This window comes from Poromitra crassiceps, assembly GCF_964638095.1.
Source record: "Poromitra crassiceps genome assembly, chromosome: 2".
Lineage (NCBI taxonomy): Eukaryota > Metazoa > Chordata > Actinopteri > Beryciformes > Melamphaidae > Poromitra > Poromitra crassiceps.
This window is the reverse complement of record NC_139624.1, coordinates 49526336-49548274: the sequence shown is the minus strand read 5'-3', so window position 1 is coordinate 49548274 and position 21939 is coordinate 49526336. Positions and strand designations below refer to the sequence as shown.

At 42.8% G+C, this 21939-nt stretch overlaps 1 protein-coding gene across 5 annotated transcripts in view; it reads right to left on the bottom strand.

Annotated features, from left to right (window-relative positions):
- dennd5b (DENN/MADD domain containing 5B) overlaps positions 1 to 11873 on the bottom strand; it is a gene marked incomplete at its 5' end in the record, with an annotated part of 208069 nt that extends 196196 nt beyond the window's left edge. For all 5 annotated transcript variants that reach the window (XM_083651323.1, XM_083651324.1, XM_083651326.1 and 2 more), the window contains one exon: positions 11765 to 11873. In XM_083651323.1, the coding sequence (XP_083507449.1) occupies positions 11765 to 11873 (109 nt within the window). The remainder of the gene's footprint in view (positions 1 to 11764) is intronic.
- Positions 11874 to 21939: the final 10066 nt, after the last annotated feature.

Genomic DNA, 21939 nt, shown 5'->3' with positions numbered 1-21939 from the left:
GTCTATTTCTGCAATAACTGCACTTTATGGCTGTTTTAACTAAATTAACATTGACATTACTCCTCAAGGCGGACAGGCAAGGAAGCGGCCATTACTGTTTTGCTAGTGATGTTCTGATTGGCCGGTTACGATGTCAACTACGAGGTCACTGATTGGCTTGTCCGCTTTGCAGTTTCTGCAGACAGCCCTCCCAGAGTTGAGGCCAAACGGGAACGAAGAACGAAATGAAATGTGAATTCACGTGACCGGCTGGTTTACGAGGCTAGACAAGTGAGCCAACATTGCTATTTTTTTGCCTGCCAAAGCTAAAGATAGCAGCTAAAATATTTTAGGATACTTGAGGTTGAGTCTTGAAGGAAGAAGCTCCTGCACACTGCTCTTGCTCAGCATCACTTTTTTATTAAACAGACGCAACGTTTCGGTCCACTGGACCTTTGTCAAGTGTTTTAAAACACTTGACAAAGGTCCAGTGTGTCTGTTTAATAAAAAAGTGAGCAAGAGCAGTGTGCGGGATCTTATTCCTTCAAGACTCAACTGATACTTTCCAACGCACTTGTCTTGCACCAGAGGGAATTGGATGTGCGAATATCTCTTAAAAAAACGATACTTGAGGTAAAGTTTTACACCAGGAAGGTATGTTGTCAAGACCTCTATAAGCTAACAGAGATGGGTCATATAATTCTGGAAATCCCAACACAAAATAATCATTCTTTCCTAAATCTTCTATCCAAAGACAAAGTGGAACTAGGAAGACGTAATTACTGGGAGATCTAAAAAAACATATTTTTGTCTGCAAGCAATCATGCTCATATGAAGCTTTTGTTGTCACATCATCACAAACAATGAATGGAGGTTTACCCGTTGGCCTTGTGAAATCACGTCTGGTATGCAACTGGTGTCACAGCGAGAGTTATCCCTTCCGCGCCCTCCAGCAAGGCAGGAGAGGGTGAAGGGGTATGCAACTCACGAGGAAGCCACACTGACCTAATATCGCATTCGCCATCCACAACTGGCATGCCAACATCACCGTACCCAAAATAGCTCCCCGTCTCAACTTTCAGCTGCGCAGTGCCCGCCAACCCACGATGCATCTGGTGTTAGAATGCGGAGCACAAACACGAGGTGCGCCGGCACTTCTCTTAGACCAGAGCTGTTCACCCAGCCAGAGGGTATTTATACCGCGGTGCTGAGAGTCACTGGCGTCAAAGGCGTATGAGCATTCAAGCCTGGACCAAAGAGAGTTGAGAAGGGTTGCCAGTTGCCACTTTTATGTAATGATAGATGTCAAGAACTTTTCAAGGACAAGGATTTCAAAATTACGGGCCAATAATTCACAGAGATGTTCACATATACCAGTCTCGAAAATCCTCTAATGCAAATTTGTTTCCCGTCATGCTTACACATCGAAATGAATCATTAACAATTCAACTCAAAGCAATCTTGACCAGCAGTGACACAGCGCAGGACGGAGACGGAGAGTGATACTGCAGATAGGAAGAAAGTGTATCAAGGTTGGCCCGGCAATTTTGAGATGACAGAGCGCACAAGGCTAAAACTCAAGAGATTCCAGTAGGCTCAATTCAAGCACTTTTAAGGACCTCTTTTAGCATGGCTCCAGACCTTCGAAGCCACGCCCACTCCACAGTTGTGGATTTGGCTCTTCTTGGTCTGGTATTGTCATGTGCAAAAGCCTTTTCTCTGGTTGAAAATCCAATCACGGGCACTGATTGGCCAACGCTGTTGTCAGTCATTCAACAGAAACCGACACAGCTGTGGCCAAAGCTAACGTAGCTAGCTAATGCTAGCCAGCTTCTCCACGTTGAGGAGCCAAAGTCGGCCAACTTTGTACTTTGTTTTGTTTTAACGAACGTCTTAGTTACTGCAGTGTAGTGTACGATAAAACATTTGTTAAAACGAAAAGTACAGAGTCAGCCAACTTTGGCTGCTTAAGGTGGAGAAGCTGGCTAGCATTAGCTAGCTACGTTAGCTTGTGCTTGTGACTAGCAAGACTGCTGCACCTGCCCTCCGGCTGGTTGCCTCGGGAAGAGCCTGGTGATGTGAGGTTAGGTTGCCGTGGACACGTTGGTCTCTAGTGATAGAAATGAAATGCTCTGAAGTGAGCGCAATCTCAGATGAAGAGGAAATTATTTTATGAATTGACGATGCAGTCTGAATATCAGGCTAGACCTCTTTATAAATCGAAGCGCTTTCAAGTACTTGATTCCCCCCCCCCTTAAATTCAAGCACTTTCCAGACCTGTGGCACCCTGTTTAATAAGGAAAAGTAGAGTTAAAGCAGCTACGAGCAAGATTTTCGATTGTTATTAAACAGTCTAAATTTTATATTGATGCCTCACATCTTACCTCTAATAGTAGACAAGAGACCAATGCCGAGTAGTCTGGCTTGAACGCCGAGTGAATCGGCGAATGTTGCCTTGATGATTATAGTCTGTGCGGGCCAGGGCAGATCAGGAAGTGAAATGAAACGGTTTGCGGCAGCCACTTCGGCCATAACCACAAAATTACTTTCAAACAAACTGTTAGAATATAACGAGAGATGTTTGCGAGAGTAGAGTCCATGGGCCAAGGCAAAAATCGGTACCACCTGAGGTGACCGCACGATTTTGTTATTTTTGTCTTCCTACATGTCTCTAGTTTATATTTTGGTATGATAACCCTGCCGATTTGGTAGCTTAAGGATAGTTATCACTCTATAAACAAACCTACCCCCATATAAATGACAAAACCCTGATTTCTGTATATTAGTCCAGATGATATGTGAAAATGATGTTCCCTTTTTCGTAAAAGCATGAAACTTGGTACGCTTATAGTTTGGGGCCCTGTACAGTTTCAGAAATTGAGCCATCGCAAAAATTCCTTGTGGCGGCCATTTTAATTCTGCCATAAGCAAATTATGTAGTTTGCATCATATCTCCTGAACCACACATGCTAACACTGAAAAGGAGATGTCTATCCCAACGTTTTCATGGTCAAGGATTACAATGATACCATATAGAACATCATAAACTGTTAAAGTGACTAATCAATGGTGAATTTGATGACGTGAGAAGGAAATGACAGTATCTGATAACCGATGCTATAACTTCAAAGCCATGACCATTCTCTGGCTAAGATGTTTTGATGAGTGATTTGACTTATTATAGACCTTTTGTTAAAATAGCGCCCAGGTCCCTCCTACAGATCCTGGGATTTTCCTGCCAGATGGCCAAATCCAAGATGGCCACTGGCGCCATGTTAAAAAATTTACTTTTGACCCAGAGCACATAGAATAATGTATGAAGACACTTTTCGGTGTAAGTCAACCACGAGGAATCCGATTCTGACATCAGTTTGACATTATGGCATAGTTTTGACCCAGAATTCCAAGATGGCTGCCATCCAGTATTGTGGAAATTTAACTTTTGAATGGGAAGGTATACTGTGCGTTTGGGGTTTACCACAAGGAAGGAGATTAACAATGGTGGATGTTTTGGGAGTCATTTCAGAATTATGTTCACTGAAAAGATGTTAATGTCAACACCCATTTTGGTACTGCTGTACCAACTACCCCCAGGATTTCTTGCATTAAAATATTTAATGAATGTAGATAACTAAAATAAGATATTTTTATTAGCTGTAGCTATAGATTCTGAATCATCAGATTCCGCTCATCATCTTTAGCCAAGTATGCTGTGTCATACCGGTCGATCACACAGATGATATGTCAACATCACCATGGCGGGCAAGGATGATGGATGACACCTTGTGGACATAGTCCGACCACTTGTATGGGGTGCCATCTTGTGTCTGCCGATCCAATTGCTGATGGAGTTGCCATCCTCTAGATCATGCCCATGTCAACGAGAGTGATGTAGGGTTCTTGCAGCCCTACAGATTGGAGATAGAGCTTCTAGATGCGCTTGCTCTTCTGCGTCTTCCTGTATGTGATGTTGGAGTTGAATAAGGCCACACATTCATCAAAAACACAATGTTCTAGCAACTCGTGGAGGTTTACAAGTTGACCACAACCAGGTCAATCACTGCCTTGGAGCGCTCCACTCCATCTCAGCAGCTCGTACCTTGAGTTCCTCCCCGGGTAGTCTCGCTTGCCAGACTCCCTCCCTACAACGGCAGAGTCTGGCTGCTAATACCTCCACCCTGGTATAGGGGAAAAAGGCTCCGTTCACCTTTACAACTATCCACCAAAAGTATCAAGCAGGCCTGCTTTATTGCACAATCCAGATCCAACCGTTTTCAGCATGTAGCAACGAGCTAGCATTGTTGATGCTGTTGTTTCACAGTGGCACAGGCATTTGAGATAGACAGAGTGGAAACGAAATCCATAAATGGTCGCCACCAGTCAGTCAGAGCGGGTTGGAGCATGCATGCAGGGAGGAGGGTGGAAGATGATTGTGATGCTGCAGATGCAAAGTGCCGCTGTGTGTAAATTCAGCTCGAGCAGGACACTGGCCATTCACACCAGACGCACTGCTTTGCTCCGCGCCGGTGACAACTTGTACTGACTTCCTATCTGGCTTCACACAATCACTCGCGGGTCTCACACAAAAATAAATCAGACGCCGAAACAATCTCTGCATGGGGCGAGCCGGCCGCATCACGGCTGGTCTGACTGAATGGTCTAATGTGCTAACAAGTGCGCCAAAATGAAACTGACTGCGCTTCCAGATGCTTCGTCACTTCAGCGTCTGGTGTGTTTGCACCTTTTCGCATCCATTTTGAGCCATGCCTGCATGCATGAGTTCAATTCCTTCCCGTTTGACCTGGCCTCCCCAACCCTCCGCACCCTACAGTCTGCCTGCCTCTGATGAACTCATTGCAGACTTAAAATCAGCCTATGCTGCAGGAGAGGAGAAGTTGACCAGATTCTTGCAAGTCCCGGGGGCCCTATCTTCGCAAAAGCGGTACGCCGCGCGCAATGCAAATTGGGGGCGTGCACAAGCGCATGCCTGTTATAATTTTACTGGACATAGGCGTGCCACAATCAGGCGTTTCTGCGCAGAACACGGGGCCGCACCTCTTACGCGCTAAAAAAAAGCACCTCTTATGCGATAAATACTCCGCTGCGCTTGAGCGCACAATAATCAGCACAGAGTAAAATTCCTTTTGGATATGTCATTACACACGGACGTGCCACGCCAGTACATCAAATTCTGCTGCTAAAATTGGATATTAGCAGATAATTCAGTGAGGCAATCAACTATAACTCACTGAGAAACTTTTATCACATCACAAAGAGGGAAATTATTGAGAAAATTGAGAAAACTTGTTGGACAATGGACATAGGCTATTCACCTTCACCTATCCCATAGTCTCGCTGGCCAGCCTCCCCTCCCACGCAGGTCTCCATAGTGGGATTGCGATGGGCGGCGCTTAGCGGCAGTGCCCTTGGAAAATAGTTTCCAACAATCCAACTTGCCCTTTTCAGCGTGTACCAACGAGCTAGCGTGTAGGTTTCCTCTCCCGGTAGGGAGTGGAAGCTGGCCAGCGAGACTAACAAAATTATGAAATTACCCTCAAAACACAATAATTGTCATTACTAAACCATGTTTGGTAGGCATGAATTTGCAATTAAAATAGCTATAATTCACCATTGTTAATCTCTGTCCTTACTCTAAAAATGGTAAACCCCAAACACCACATACGTATATGTTGCCATTCAAAAGTTAAGTTTTCACGCTACTGGATGGCAGCCATGTTGGAATTCTGGGTCAAAATTATGTCAGAATGTTAAACTGATGTCAGAATCAGATTCTTTGTGGTTGACTTACACCGAAAAGTGTCTTCATACATTATTCTAGGTGCTCTGGTTCAAAAGTAAATTTTTCAAGATTGTACCAGTGGCCATCTTGGATTTGGCCGTCTGACAGAAAGTCGCAGGATGTTTGGGAGGGGCCTGGGGGCTATTTTAACAAAAGGCCCATAGAAGTAACCCTAACCCAAATTACTCATCAAAAAATGTTAGCCAGAGAGTGGTCATGGAATTGAGGTTATAGGCTACCATCAGTTATCAGAAACTGTGATTTCCTTCTCACGTCATTAAATTCACCATTGATTAGTTACTTTAACAGTTTATGATGTTCTATATGGTATCATTGTAATCCTTGACCATGAAAACATAGGGATAGAGATCACCTTTTCTGTGTTATCATGTGTGGTTCAGGAGATATGATGCAAACTACATAATTCACTTATGGCGGAATTAAAATGGCCACCACGAAGCATTTTTGTGATGGCTTAATTTCTGAAGATTTACGGGGCCCCAAACTATATGCGTACCAAGTTTCATGCTTTTATGAAAAAGTGAACATGATTTTCACATATCATCTGGACTAATACACAGAAATCAGGGTTTTGTCATTTATATGGGAGAAGGTTTTTTACAGAGTGATAACTATCAATAAGCTACCAGATTGGCAGGGTTATCATACCAAAATATAAACTAGAGACATGTAGGAAGACAAAAATACAAAAATTGCACGGTCCCCTTAGGTGGTACCGATTTCACCATTGGCCCATGGACTAATTGCATTGTATCCTTCTCAAAACACCACTGAATTCACCAAAACACCACTGAATTCACCATTAACTATTCATGTGAACAGTTTATGATGTTGTATAGGGTGTCATTGTAATCCCTGACCATGAAAACATAGGGGTAGACATCACATTTTCTGCGTTATCATGTGTGGTTCAGGAGATATGATGAAATCAGGGTTTTGTCATTTTTTGGGGGTAGGTTTGTTTACAGAGTGATAACTATCCTTAAGCTACCAAATCGGAAGGGTTATCATACCAAAATATAAACTAGAGACATGTAGGAAGACAAAAATAACAAAATCGTGCGGTCACCTCAGGTGGTACCGATATGTCAAAATTCCAGCCTTGGCCCATGGACTAAAAGCCCTTTGATGTAGCGGGGAAAGCCGTCCTTCTTGTTTTGGGTCTGTTGCTAGGCAGAGCGAAACGGTTTACGGCAGCTGTAAACAGTTGCTAGACAGAGCGAAACGGTTTACGGCCGTAACAACAGACCCAAAACAGCTGTCCTCGCTACTTTATGCTCTCGCGAACATCTCTTGTTATATTCTAACAGTTTGTTTTAAAGTAATTTTGTGGTTATGGCCGAAGTGGCTGCCGCAAACCGTTTCATTTCACTTCCTGATCTGCCCCAGCCCGCAGACAGACTAATCATCAAGACAACACTCGCCGATTCACTCGGCTTTCAAGCGAGACTACTTGGCGTTGGTCTCCTCTACTTAGAGGTAAGATGTAAGGCATCAATATTAAATTTAGACTGTTTAATAACAATCGAAAATCTTGCTCGTAGCTGCTTTAAATATGCCCTCACACTTATGAGTTGCCTCACACACAGAGACAACAGTAGAGATGCCAGCCACTAGTAAGCCACCCCCCCAACCCCCCACCCCCATCCAAGACAGTCAACCATGCTGGGGCCCCGCCCCCAGGCCAGTCTACAGGAAGTCTGGCTCTCCATGCTGGAGCCCCGGGCCAGTCTACAGGAAGTCAGGCTGTCCGAGCAGAACAATGGGCCTGGGGAAATAGGGCCGCTGCCACACAAAGCGAGGGGAGCAGGGGAATCAGTCTAAAATAAGCAAAGGCATCAACTACACCGCCTTATGTGGGTCACCGCAATCAGGGCTGTTTCCAATGCCCAGATACATGAGGATGTGGGCGTGGGGTGTGGGGGGGGTTGAGATGCATCAGAAGTTTGCATGAGAGAATGTAAAAGAATGACTACCCGGAGCAGAAGCTACCACTGTTATCAACAGTACAGACAGCAAAAACTTTTTCAGATTGGGGATGGCTGGCTGAACAAAACATTTATGTTTAGTTTATTTATTATGAGGGTCTGTGGTCTCAAGTTAATTCGGGGGAGTTCAAGTTGTCATGAAAAAGTTTGTGAAGCACAGTGCTAACGGGTCTTTGGATGGATGTGGGGACCATCCCCCCTACAAGTCGCACATCAACATCAGCAACATTTCTGCGCTTGAATAATGCAAGCAAATACGCCGATTTGTGCATGACAGAGAAAAACAACGGGAGAGGTCCTTTTCCCAGGTGGCGGCATCACAATCTGACCCATAATCAGCTAATCGTGTCCGGAGAGGAGATGTGTCACTCCGTATGATCTCATCAATTACAATGATGACATCATCAACAGTCCATCCTCTGTCCTATATTTCGATAAGCTTAAACACAACGTTACTGCACATCATAGGGATTCAATCACTGCCAGCTCTGTCTGTCACTGAATACCAGCTTTGTTCCCCCAAAACAGCTGATGGCTCAACCCCATCACCCTCACTGTTAGCCTGTGAGTTGGGCTGCGCAGTGTGAGGGGAGCAGACAGCAGGCCATATGGACTCAGCATGGTGGATGCTTAAATCACAGTCACCAGACTCAAGGGCAACACAAACACTGACACACATGGACAAACTCTCTCCCACTCTCTCACTCCCACTCTCTCACTCCCACTCTCTCACTCCCCCACACACACACACACACACACACACACACACACACACACACACACACACACACACACACACACACACACACACACACACACACACACACACACACACACACACACACACACACACACACACACACACACACACACACAAACATTCCCTCTTTGATCTTCCAAAACTAGGCCTGGGCTATATATTGTCTATATATCAGTATTGGTGTATGACAAAAGGAATCATCTTAGATTTTGGATATTGTAATATCATGATATGACATAAGTGTTCAGTGTTGTCTTTTCTTTTTCTATAGGCTGCATTACAGAGTACAATCAGTGATGTAATTCCTGAACTCACCAGGCTGTTCTAACTTCGAGCTCTTCTAGTATTTGCCTTTATCCACTTGGTCATTATATCCCCACGATGATTATTGATCAAAAATATCATGTGTAAATATCTTGTGAAAGCACCAATAGTCAGGGAAGGAAACCCTGCCTTTGCATTTGATTTTGATCAGAGTCCTGTTTTAATAAAAGTGCTTGTGACATCTCACTATGTGGCTTTGACTTACAACTGAACATTTAACCCACTTCGTATAAAATACCGAGATATATACCGTGTATCCGCCTAAAAAAATACCGAGATATGATTTTTGGTCCATATTGCCGAGGCCTAACCAAAACCCTACCCTCTGACACCCCATTTACACCTGGTTTTTAAATGCGACCTGTATCCGGATAAGTCTGGATAATGGTCGCATTTAAAAATCAGGTGTAAATGGGGTTAAAAGATCTGAACACAATATGAGCCAGACTACTTCCAGATGTGGTCAGGAAGATCTGATCACATCCTGAATTCCTGATCACGATGCATTTACACCTTGCATTAGCATGCATTTTTCCTTATCCAGATAAGATCCAGATAACATAACGGGATACAGGTCACATTTAAAAACCAGGTGTAAATGGGGTCTGAGAGAGCTGTATCTTGCTACTACTGGTACTTTTTTTTAACAAACAAGAATCCACTTTCTTCATAGAGTCAGAAGCTTTATAGAGCTGAAAGCACAGCAATCACAGTCAGTATTATGAACTTTGGCCTAGACACTCTGCTACATAGACATGTGTTACTAATAAGAATGTGATGCAATAACTAACACAACTGTGCTACCCTCTGTGTTGTTGAAAACACTTCCAAAAAGAAAAACACATCCAACATTTTTTAAATCATGTCTAAATGACAGCGGTTCCACACCGGTATTATTATGAATGGGCGTTAGAGTGCTTGGGAAGAGAGTAACTCAGCTATGCATGAACGTGTCTGGGTAATGGAGTGGGAACTGGCTGTGGACCAAACTGTCAACATCAAACTGTTGGCTCTACTTTGTGCTGAAGGGACGACGCACTTTGCTCAGCAAGTCAGTGGAACTACGCAATGTGTGTGCGTGCTTGAGTGAGTCACACATCAGCTAAAGATATCACTGCTATGAGAATAAGACCAATCAATAGTAATCGTATATTGTAATCATCAATAACGTGCAGGTTTTTCATTTCATACTCTGGAGCAAATCAGTGACTTAACTGTGGGCATAGCAGCAGTCTATTTGCCCACACTTCATCGGCAAGATTGATACAAAATACACAGAATCAAAGTGAGAAAAGTATTCAAGTATGAGAGAGTGCAGAGAATTATTAATCAATCTGAAATGCAGCAACAGACTGCTAAAATGAAGCCCTGGATCTGAAGAGCAGACAATCACAATATGACATGAGATATGAAACATGCTACTGTAACATGGCATTTTAATTTGTGGCTTAAAGGAGATTCAAGCAACAAGAGCACATATCTGCAACCAAATCTAACTACGGATACAAATAAAGTAACCTTGACCTTGACCTTATCATGGGCCCCTAAGTTAGTCCACAAGTCCACATTAGAGCTACAGACGCTTATTTGATGAGATTTTGTCTCGAATCCGAAAATATTTTTTGTCAAATATGATTTTGTCCAGAATTCCATGATCACACTCTAATTGTGTCAACTTCTTGTAAATGAAATAATGGTGATGTTTAAAAATTCATCAATGTACTGGGGACCCCGTGGAACCCCCTCAAGGACCCCTGGTGGTCCCCGGGCACCACGTTGAGAAGCACTGAACTAGAAGGCCTCAGGGTTGTTGTTTTTTTTAAGAGGCCAATCACAAAACATGTAAAAAAAAATACAAGTAATTTATATGCGTAGGCTAATGTGAAATACTTGTGCATGTGTGTTACAGCAGGCTCACTAAACCCACTAGTGAGAACCACACACAATGCAAAACCCCATAGGAATGAAATAGTTACTTTTGTTTGGGGAACACTGCTGGACATATTACAAAGGTCTGTGAAGTTACATTTTGATGGGTTTAGAATTAGATCCATCATGCAGGCAACGTGATTGGATTATCATTTATAGATACTAGTAGTCTTCAGTCACTGCTTGAAGAAGCCCCTTTACATTTGATTAAGCATAACACACCAGTTCATCTGGCCAGTGGAAGCCTAATGATGACTGAGATGCTCCAGGAATGTAAAGAATCATGTCTTGCTGCTGTATCCTTTGGCCCGTTATATATCTAGCAGTTGCATCAGAGAACTTCTTAAGGGGAATTTGTTAACAAGTAATCTGCTAAGGCTTTTATACTGCTACCCTAATGAAAAATCACAATAATATTCCTATAGGAGCTTATGGTACTCAAGCTTATGGTATTTTATTGTACCGACTTTTTTGTATTTTTTCCTCCCCACAACCATTATTCCTAAAGAGGAAGATACTTATTGCATTGCTTTGTATCTCAATATAGGCTATCACTACAAAATTGATGGAGGCCATTAGTTTTGCTGTGATATGTGTAGGCTACAACATGATTCTCAACCGTTTTCACACCAAGGACAGTTAGTTGTTGTCTCTCAGACCCAAATCTGAGAATATTTTTTGTTTAGACGTCTGTCCAGAATTCCATTACTGTCTGTATTGTTGTAGGCAGATAGATAACAGTGAAACTATGATCAAAACAGTCATTCTTCTGATGTTAACTTCTTATACATTTAATTGTAATTCGTCAATTTGCTGAGGACCCCCATGGAACCCCCTCAATTGGACCCCTGGTGGTCCCCGGACCCCAAGTTATGAACCACCAGAATTGCTAATATCGAAAAAGTGTCTCTCCATGTAAATAGTTAGAACAAATTGAAAGATAATAAGCAGATATAAGCCTACCTGCTAACTCGTCCGGTTCCAGCCCAGTTTCGGTGTCTATTCCGCAGATGACAAAGTAGTGTGCGAAGCGGCAGGGCGCCGCGCCGCAGCCCAGAGAGCTCCCACTCATCCCCGGCTTCGGTTTGCAGCGTTGTCCGCTCCTAGTTCTCCGAGCCGCACATCTCCAGAGGAAGGGGAAACGGAGAAAACACACTCGACTTCGGGGAAAGAGTTCTCGTTGACCGGTGCCTGCCTGGCTAAAGAGAGGTGTTCGGGGTGCAGCGGAGTCGCCTCTGCTGTTTACGGTAGTTTGTTGTCAGTCGTGGCGGAGAACACTGACGGGAATGAAGGGGGAAGCGGTGTGTGTGTGCGCCTCGCCTCGCCTCGGTGGATGAGCTCGGAGGAGTCGCTTGCTTGCAGGGCGGGACATTCAAATACGGTCGTTCGTTCAATCTGTTTTGGTGCGGTGCTAGCGCTCCTTTGTTATTAATAAATCAGTGAGAGAAAACTGTTTAGCAGGACTCCCCAGCTTTAACCTTGAAGCTGTTTAAAACAATCAATCAATATATAAATGGGAGCTGGGGCTCTGTTTCTCTGTCCCACTGTGATGGTCCCACTGTGATGTCATAAATCCCACTGTGACATCATCCGTGATCTCATAAATCCCACTGTGAAATCATCAGTGATGTCATAAATCCCACTGTAACAGCATCAAAAACCCACTGTGACATCAGTGATGTCATAAATCCCAGGAGCTGTAACTATTACAGTTACAATCCACAGGAGCCTAAACCTTACATGTGTGTGCTGGGCACAGAACAGTCAGGCTCTCTCCTCATAACCCCTGCCGACTGTGTCCACTTCCACACGTGTATGGAAATACACTATGGATTATTTAGAGAAGTCTCTGTGTGTTCTCCCTTAAATGTATTATCTATTTATCTCTTGTTATTATTCAATTTTTCTCTTGGTTACTGTGAAGCTCACTCACATGTGTATAGGCTATCTGCGCACAGGTTTCCCCTTTAACTTTTCACTGCGGGGTCCCTGTTGCTCAGGACCTAATTGAAGACAGTCTGGCCTAAATTAACCACTGTATTATTATGCCTTTTTGTCTATTTATTATCATTGTCTTTCTGTCTATTTCCCTGTGGAGCTTCACCTTATTTATTCACCTATTGAAGTGTATTTGTAAAATGTTTATATTTGTACAGATCACTCAGTGTTGTACCTTTTAGGTAATTGACTTGTCTTGTCAGAGCTAGCTGAACACCAGTCTCCGTGGGGAGCTTGGATTGGCTGCAACGAAACAGCCAGCCCCTATTTAAGCTGGTTTTCTCACCTCTGCTAATGGCTCATTTCCACCACATATAACAGCACAGTACAGCTCCACTCTATCTGGTATTACTCGGCTCTACTTGATATAGACTCTGTTTCCATAGCAAGTTTACTTGCCTCCGCCCACACCTGGTCGTCAATGTGACCGCATATCTGCCCTCCGCCCATTGCCGAAGTAGGCTATAAGTATAACGTTAAAATGAAATCAATACACGGAACTTTTAAACTGATTATGAAATACTGGTGCCTCTAAATGACCTACAGTGTACATGGGCAAATGTGACAATCGGCTAGGAGAATGGATATCACTTTGTTGTTACTCAAACTCACATGCATGCACTGCGCGGGGACGGGAGAGGCGCTACGAGGAGAACCCCAGCGGCAGCTCAACAGGCAAGACCCGCGGCTTCGCCTGCGGCCTAGCGGAGGCAACTACAAAGGGCTTCCCGAGGAGCGCATGTTAAAGCTGAGCAAGGAGATCGATTTTATTTCACCAGCGCCGAAGGCAGCAACACAAAAGACTGATGGAAATAACATAATATAAGAGAAGGTAAGCCCCCACTAAACTGGTATGCAGCGCTGCATTGACAGTCAGTAGGATAGACAGTAAACACGATTCTGCCTGACCAATCAGTCGTCTACAATGTTTTCACGTCACCGTATGAACCCGGGTTCGCAGAATAGAACCCCGACGAGGCAGGGACCAAAAGTAGCACGACTCAGCCTCAAATCTAACCGGGCTGGGCCGGGTTTTACCGGTGGGATGAGACCATTTATCGAGTCGAGCGGAGCGGGACCGCGCTACTAGCTGCGGTGGAATTGGGCCATTAATGTTTGTTTGAAAAAGGTCGGTGACCGAAACGTCACAGTAAAACAAATTTGATTGCAACTTAACAGTGTGCAGGACTCTTTTTTCAATAAATCCCACTGTGACATCATCAGTGATGTCATAAATCTGACATCATCAGTGATGTCATAAGAGGTTGTAATGTCATCAGCGATGTCATAAAAGCAGTTGTGACATCATCAGGGATGTCATAAATCCCACTGTGACAGCATCAAAAACCCACTGTGACATCAGTGATGTCATAAATCCCACTCTGACATCATCAGTGATGTCATAAATCTGACATCATCAGTGATGCTGGTCTCATTGGCCACACAGCAGCCGAGCTGTGGGCAAGGCCGCGTAGCGGCCAAGCTGCGAATGCGAGCTGCAGGGCCAGCTTGGCGAGCTGCAGGGCCAGCTCGGTGAGCTGCAGGATGGGCGTGCCCGCGTAGCGGGCGAGCCTAGGAATCGAGCACGCGAGATCCCTAGTCTATATAAAAGGGAGCTACGGCTCTGTTTGTTTGTCTGTCCCACTGATGACATCATCAGTGATGTCATAAATTCACACACACACACACGCACACACTGTGACATAATCAGTGATGTCAGAGGCATTGTGACATCACACACACAAAGTCCCAGTGATGTCATCAGTGATGTCATAAATTGTGACATCATTAGTGATGTCAGAGGCATTGTGACATCATCAGTGATGTCATAAGAGGTTGTGATGTCATCAGCGATGTCATAAAAGCAGTTGTGACATCACTAGGGATGGCGAGCCTAGGAATTGAGATGCCTAGTAATATAAAATACATGTAGCCTATAATGCGCATCTGCTAAAGTTACGTCCTCTTCGGGTGTTTTGCATACAGTACGACGATTCATTTTCCATAGACGTTTTGTAAAATGCTTCTAAAAGTTTGACCTAAATAAATAAATAAAATAAAAAAAGTTAAAACAAATTGGTCTGCTTTTTTGTTTTGTGTTGGTCCTAGTGAAATGTTCTGATATCTCCCCTGATTATAGGAGGATTGCTTCTAGCCTACATTTCTAACTTCTGTGTCTCTATAACTGAACAAAAATAAAAAGTAAATAAACACTTGTTTTTGCTCCCATTTGCCATGAGTTGAAATAAAAGATCTAAGACTTTTTCTATGCATACAAAATGCTTCCCACCCCCACCAAATTCCATGTAGTGAGCAGATCTCCTTTGCCAAGAAACATCCATCCACCTCACAGGTGTGTCATATGATTGAACAGCATGATTAGCCTATTGCACAGGTGTGCCACAAGGCAATCTAAAATGTGCAGTTTTTTCAATAATGAGAGACTAGTAGAAAGTTAACAAGCTTTAATGATACAACATTAATTTTGGCGTATGACTCCATGATATGATGATGCTCTCCTGAGATGATGAGAGGGCGTCATCAGTGAAGAATAGGATAGGAAATCCCCCATAGGGAATTCTTCAGGAGTCATGACGATGATGGTGGTCAGGGGAAGAGGTGGGGCAAAAACAACTGCTTCAGCGATGATGATCAGCAACTGAGAATGACACATAGCAAATACGCAGCACATAGCAAACAGAGTAAAACATGGACGCTGATATACTACGCTGGTTAGGTGATTCATTGGATCAGCAGGAAAGGAATAGCTTGGGCTGATTGGTTATTGCCACATGAGGGGAAGTAGTCTCGGCACCCAAACGTTCGGTGAGCGGCGCCAACAGGGGAAGCAGCGTGGGAAACTGAATGGATGAGGAGACAGCATCAATGAAAGGGGGCGAGCCTAACAATGAATGGGTTATACAACCTCAAAAAAAGGGGGCATGCACTGACCCGAACTGGGCGTTAGCTGCTAAGTAGTCTTCATTATTGAAAATAGTCCAAGACATTATCTTGGAGAAATACATTTATTGGGCACTGATCTATGGATCTTACATGAGCATATGCATCTCTTGAAGAGCAGTCAGTAGGCTATCTACCTGCTGAACATTTTTAGATGGATTATCTTGACAAAGAGAAGTGTTTGTTCACTAGTCACCAACATGGATTGAAATTGAAACAAATATGTGAAGAAAAGTTGAGAGAATTAAGCCTTTTGTGCGCATATAAAAAGTATTTGATTTCAACTCATGACAAATGGGAGCAAAAACAAAAGTGTTGCATTATTTTTCAGAATATAACATTATAAAAATTATATATAGATATTATATTCAATATATAGAGGCCATGTTAGGTGTGCCAAAACAAGAAATGACTAAGATAGTAGAAGTGTGAACAATGGTATTAAAGTAGCCTAATAGTAGTAGGCTACTCAAAATCAAATAAACTAGTAATGTTGTGGATTTCTGGCGGGTAGTTTGAGAGACATTCCTTCAGCAAGACGACCCGGGTTCAAGTCATGTTGAGAATCATGCTGAAATACTCCCTACCAGCTCCAGGTTCACCCTGACCTTTGACCTCACACTGGAGGGGACAAGTGAAAAGAGCATTTCCTTATGGAGATCAATCAGGTATCACATGGTGAATAATAAAGAAGTGGGTAATGGACAATCTGGTCAGCGATCAGCTGCTACAGTGATTTGACCTGGCAGTGGTCTTTCCAACATGACTAGCGGAATACCCGTCCCTGTGTGACTGGCATTTAGTCAGGCCTCGCTCACAGAGTTGGCATGCAGCCTCTCCTCTGGTTTTTTTCATAGTCCACTTCACTGATTAAAACTCTGCTCAGCTGTGGGCTCCTCCACTCTAGAGCTCTCCATGGTACTGAACCTGTCTTGAGTCAATTAGGCCACTAATTACCCATTTATGCCCATTTAGTTGGCCTTAATTACCTAATTAAAAAATCTGGCTTCATTAGGTCACCCGCAGGGGTGCGGATTACACTTCGTGAAAGATTCAGCACGATTGCTGTGGTCAAACACAATTCTGCTCTCACACTCACAGACACTTTGCGTTCTTATTATAGATGTCTTGTAGGCAGGCTTGAGAAGTAACCGATTATATGTAATCTGGTTACTATTTACCTTTATTTATACAGGGGGAGTCTCACTGAGAGAAATGCTCTCTTTTTCAGGAGTGCCCTGTTCACATTCACACCTGGAAGCTGACCAGTACAACCATTTCTGATCCGTTGGCCACTGAGCAGCTCCACTGGAGTGGTTGGGGTTAAGGGCCTTGCTCAAGGGCACCTCATTGGTGGTAATGAGGGAGGGGCAAGCACCTTTTCACTTTCCCTACCCAGATTTATCCTGCCGGTCCCAGGGATTGAACCGACGTCCTTCCAGTCACAAGCTCGCTTCTCTAACCATTGAGCCACCAATGCACCCCACTGTACTGTAATCAGGATACAAAAAAGGTAACTGTAATCACTTAGTTACAGAAAAACGATGTAATCAAGATTACATTTAGTAAAAGAAAAAAGGGTTTACAATGATTCCAATTTAAAATAGCCTACATTTATTGTATATTGTATCTTTATCCAAGTGGCTGTGCTCTGTAAATATTGACTCTTCTTATTGTCTACTTTATGTTATGATCAGTGCACCCAAAAAATAAATGACTAGAAACCAGATATCAGTGCACTGTAATCCAAAAATGGAAAAATTATTATTGTTATTGTATTATCATTAATGAGAAACATGTGACAGTACATTGGCTGAATGCCTGCTGTAACCAACACATAACATCTCAAATGAGTATTACAGAGCTGTTTTTTTATGTCCTCCTGAGGAGCATGCCCCCGGACTCCAGTAGTCAAATGCAGGAAATTTGTTCAAAAGTAATCCAAAAGTAACAGAAAATAATCAGTTACATTACTTGTATATTGTGATGCTAGGATTATGTTATTGATTACAATTTTAACAGGTAATTAGTAATTGTATTGAAGTAAAATTTTAAAGCATTGACTGATGATGTTGTCAGAGTTTCTTCTCTCACCAGCTTGCATCCCTTGCAGTCAAAGGTGTTGCACTACTGCCATCTTCTGGAGTTAGTTAACTCCTACACCTAGAGTGTCCGGCTTGTCAGATTTGGTCAGATCAGTCCTAAGAAGTGTTGGGCACGTTACTGAAAAGTAGTAATTAGTTACAGTTAGCCTACTACTTACTTCTCTCAAAACGTAAAAACGTTATAGTAATTTTTGCGTTACTTTTAAAAGTCTGCTTCGATTGTCTTAACGCACACATTTTAGTGTTGCCGTAGCACCGTGTGGGACAAGACATATTGTCATATTTTATCTACCATTGTACCTGCATGGGGATACTTGAATATTTGTTAATTGAGGAGGTTTACAGCCTACTCAAGGTCATTAGCCCCTGGGGCTTACAGCCTACTCAAGGTCATTAGCTTCTGACTGCAGTGTGTGGAGCATTTTTGCCAGGTAGGGAGGCAGCGTCTCTCCTTATGTTCAGAAACGGGATAATCCTCCGAAGTTCTCTGCCATTTTCACGTCCTAAAGCAGGGGTGTCAAGCTCATTTTAGTTCATGGGCCACATACGACCCATTTTGGTCTCACGTGTGCCAGTCAAAGAAAATCAATGCACAATGACTTAAAAATAACATCTCCAAATTGTCCCGTTTCTTTTAGTGTAAAGAATTACAGCTATATTTTAACAACACGTTTTCACATAGGGTTATCTCAACTGTCTGTAAGTGCATTATAATTTATGGCAACTGTGCAATTCTCTATAGTCAAGGCCGGTACTTGAAAATAGTGTATCATTTTGATGAATACAGATTCAATAAATTTTCACACTTTGCCAAGTCATCAAGTGGGCCGGATTGGACCCTTGGATGGTTCTGGCCCCCGGGCCGTATGTTTGACACCCCTGTCTAAAATAACTACCCCAGTTACTTTTTCAGTAGCCTAACTGTAATTGAGTTACTATTAAATTTGAAAAAGTAATTAGTTGGATTACTAGTTAGGCTACTGCAAAACGTTCTCACACCTAATATACCTGTAGACCTCTGGTGGTACTCTGTGTACTGTCTGTATTTTAATGTAAAAGCCGCCTGTGGACAGGTGTTGAAAATTAGGGTAACACTTTAGAATACAGCCTGCAAATTACCCTGTAAGGGTAAGAAGATCTGTACTTACAGGGTAAGTACGGGGTACTTAGAGGGTAAGTATGGGGTAATTACAGGATAAGTATGGGGTACTTACAGGGTAAGTACGGGGTAGTTATAGGGTAAGTACAGGGTACAAAATCTGAATTTACCCTGGTACCAAATCTGTACTTACAGGGTAAGTAGGGGGTACCACACCTGTACTTACAGGGTAAGTACGGGGTACAAGACATGGATTTACCCTGCAAGTACAGGGTACCAAATCTGTACTTAAAGGGTAAGTACAGGGTATCACACCTGTACTGTAGTTACTATGTAAGTACAGGGGAATTGACACTGCTTTAGAATACAGCCTGTGCCCCTTATAAGGACGGGGGAATGGACACTGCTTGTGCAATCCAAATGCAGTCCATCCATAGTAACTACAGGGGCACGGACATCCAGTTCTTACCCATCTTGGTAGGAAAATAACTTAACAGGTCTCTTCTAATGTCTAATGTGTCTTGTCGTTCATTTGGGGTACGGTGGCGCAGTGGTAAGCGCTGTCGCCTCACAGCTCGAAGGTCCTGGGTTCGATTCCCACCTGGGACGCTGTGGGCGCTGGAGTTGTGACCCCCCCATATCTTCAGTGCCTACTGCCCAGGTGGGCTATCTCGTCGAAAGGGCCTTTCTGTGTGGAGTTTGCATGTTCTCCCCGTACCCCCAGGGGGTTCCTCCGTACATAGCCCCCCACTAAAAACATGCAGAAGATCGTCATCCGACCAGTGATGACAACATCTGAAGTTGGTCCAATGATGGTCCCCGGGCGCTGGAAAGAAATAGCGACCACTGCTCCTGGCCTGCCCCCCGGAGGAAAGGACAAGCCTGGATGGGTCAAATGCAGAGGACATATTTCACCGGCCACCGTCAGCATGAGTGTGTGTTGTGGCCGCATGCATGTGTTGTAGTGTGTTCGTGTGACAATAAAGACGGGCTGCCGTCTGAAATCATGTTTTTTTTTGTGTGTGTTTTTTTTTTTTTTTAATAACTTTATTTTTTCAAAATGTGGGACACCACAGTGACACAACAGTCAAAAAATATTACCAAAGTTAACCATAATGACACTGACAATAATAATAATAACAACAACAGCAAAAACAACAACAATAATACATTAATCAAGACATGGCAAACACCAAAAGAAAAAGGACATCAACACCCCTCCCTCCCTCACCCCTCCCCACACACACGCACACACGCACACACACACACACACACAAAAACCAAACCCCCCCCAAATGTGCTCCCCTATTGGTTGTTGACTAATCTGTTTATCCTATAGCCATCTATTGGCAGTCTATTAAAATTCTGAATGTTATATATCTTTTATCAAAATAAATTGCAGTGTTTTCCTCCTGTATTATTTATGTTAAGTTCCGCTGCTCCTACTTTCTACATAGCTCGCCCATTTGGCCCACAGTATGCATCTCAATCTGACTTCTCCCCTGATTGTATATGTCAACTGCTCCATTTCTTTTACCTGTTCCATTAGGTCTATCCATTTCTCTATACTAGGGCTTAGCTTCTGAAGCCAATTTTTGGTTATAAGTTTAAGAGCAGTTATCCTTAATATTCTAATAAGGTACTTATCTTCAATTCTAATTATCTCCTTTGGCATCTTCCCTAACAGAATAAACTCAATGTCAATTTTGAGGTCCATTTGTAAAACAAAATCAATTTCAGTACAGATATTTTTCCAAAACATTTTCAAGATGGGGCATGACCAGAAGATATGGCTATAATTAGCATGAGTTTCTCCACATTCCCTCCAGCATCTTGATGTTACTGAATGGTCAAATTTAGCCTGTTGAATAGGTGTTAAAAAATATCTCATTTGAAGCTTCCATGAGTATTCTCGCCAGAACTGTGATGCTGTTGTCTTATGTGAAGATAAGCTTAAATTTTCCCAATCAAATTTAGACATCGTTAAATCAAGTTCTTCATCTTATTTTCTCTCTCAATTCTTCTGGTTTATTGTCCCTCTCCAATATATTATATAGTGCTGAAATTTGATGTTTGATACTCACACATTTATAATTTTTAACCAAAAACTGTGTCAGAGGGTGGAAATCTGCTGTAGTTTTCTTCTGTATTTCGCTTTTCTCTATATAACTTTTCACTTGAAAATATTGAAAAAAATGAGAATGTGGCAAATCATATTCTTTTTGTAGTTTTTCAAATTTCACAATTCCTTTATTGTCTATAAATTGTCCGAGTATACTCAGACCTTTTTGATTCCAGGTGTTAAAAATGCTTCCCTCTTTGTTCGGGATGAAATCAGGGTCTCTCCTTATCTCTCTCAAGACCAACAATTCGTTATTAATCTTTAGGTCCCTCGTGACTTTGTTCCAAACTGTGAGTGTATTTTGATACCATTTATTGTCAATTTTTTGTTTTGACTTTTTTCCAAGGAGTGGGAGTAGTTTTCCCATACCTTTGCTTGTGGACAATTCTATTAATCTCCATTTTGCCTGTATGTCCTCATTTAACCATATTTGTATCTGTATTTGGGCTGCGTAATAATAATTTTGCAGATTGGGGAGAGCCAGCCCCCCATCCTTTTTGGCCAATTTAAGGGTTTTTTGTGTGTGTTTTATATGTTTTATCAGACTGTATGAGCTGCTAGACACCTGAATTTCCCCAAGGGGATCAATAAAGTATCTATCTATTATAATCCAATGACAGCTACAGCCAACGTACATATTGGTAGGAAATGCATGCAACAATGGGAATACTACAAATGAATGCATACAATAACATTCTGTATCAAGTGACAACTGGGAGGTGGGGGGTGCTGTCTTAAATTTGCATGATCATACATTAAAAGTACCACTGTTTTGCAATGATGGATATCATTTTGGCACAGACACCCCTCTAGCGGAGAAATAGATACAACTGAGCACAAGTAACAATGGCTT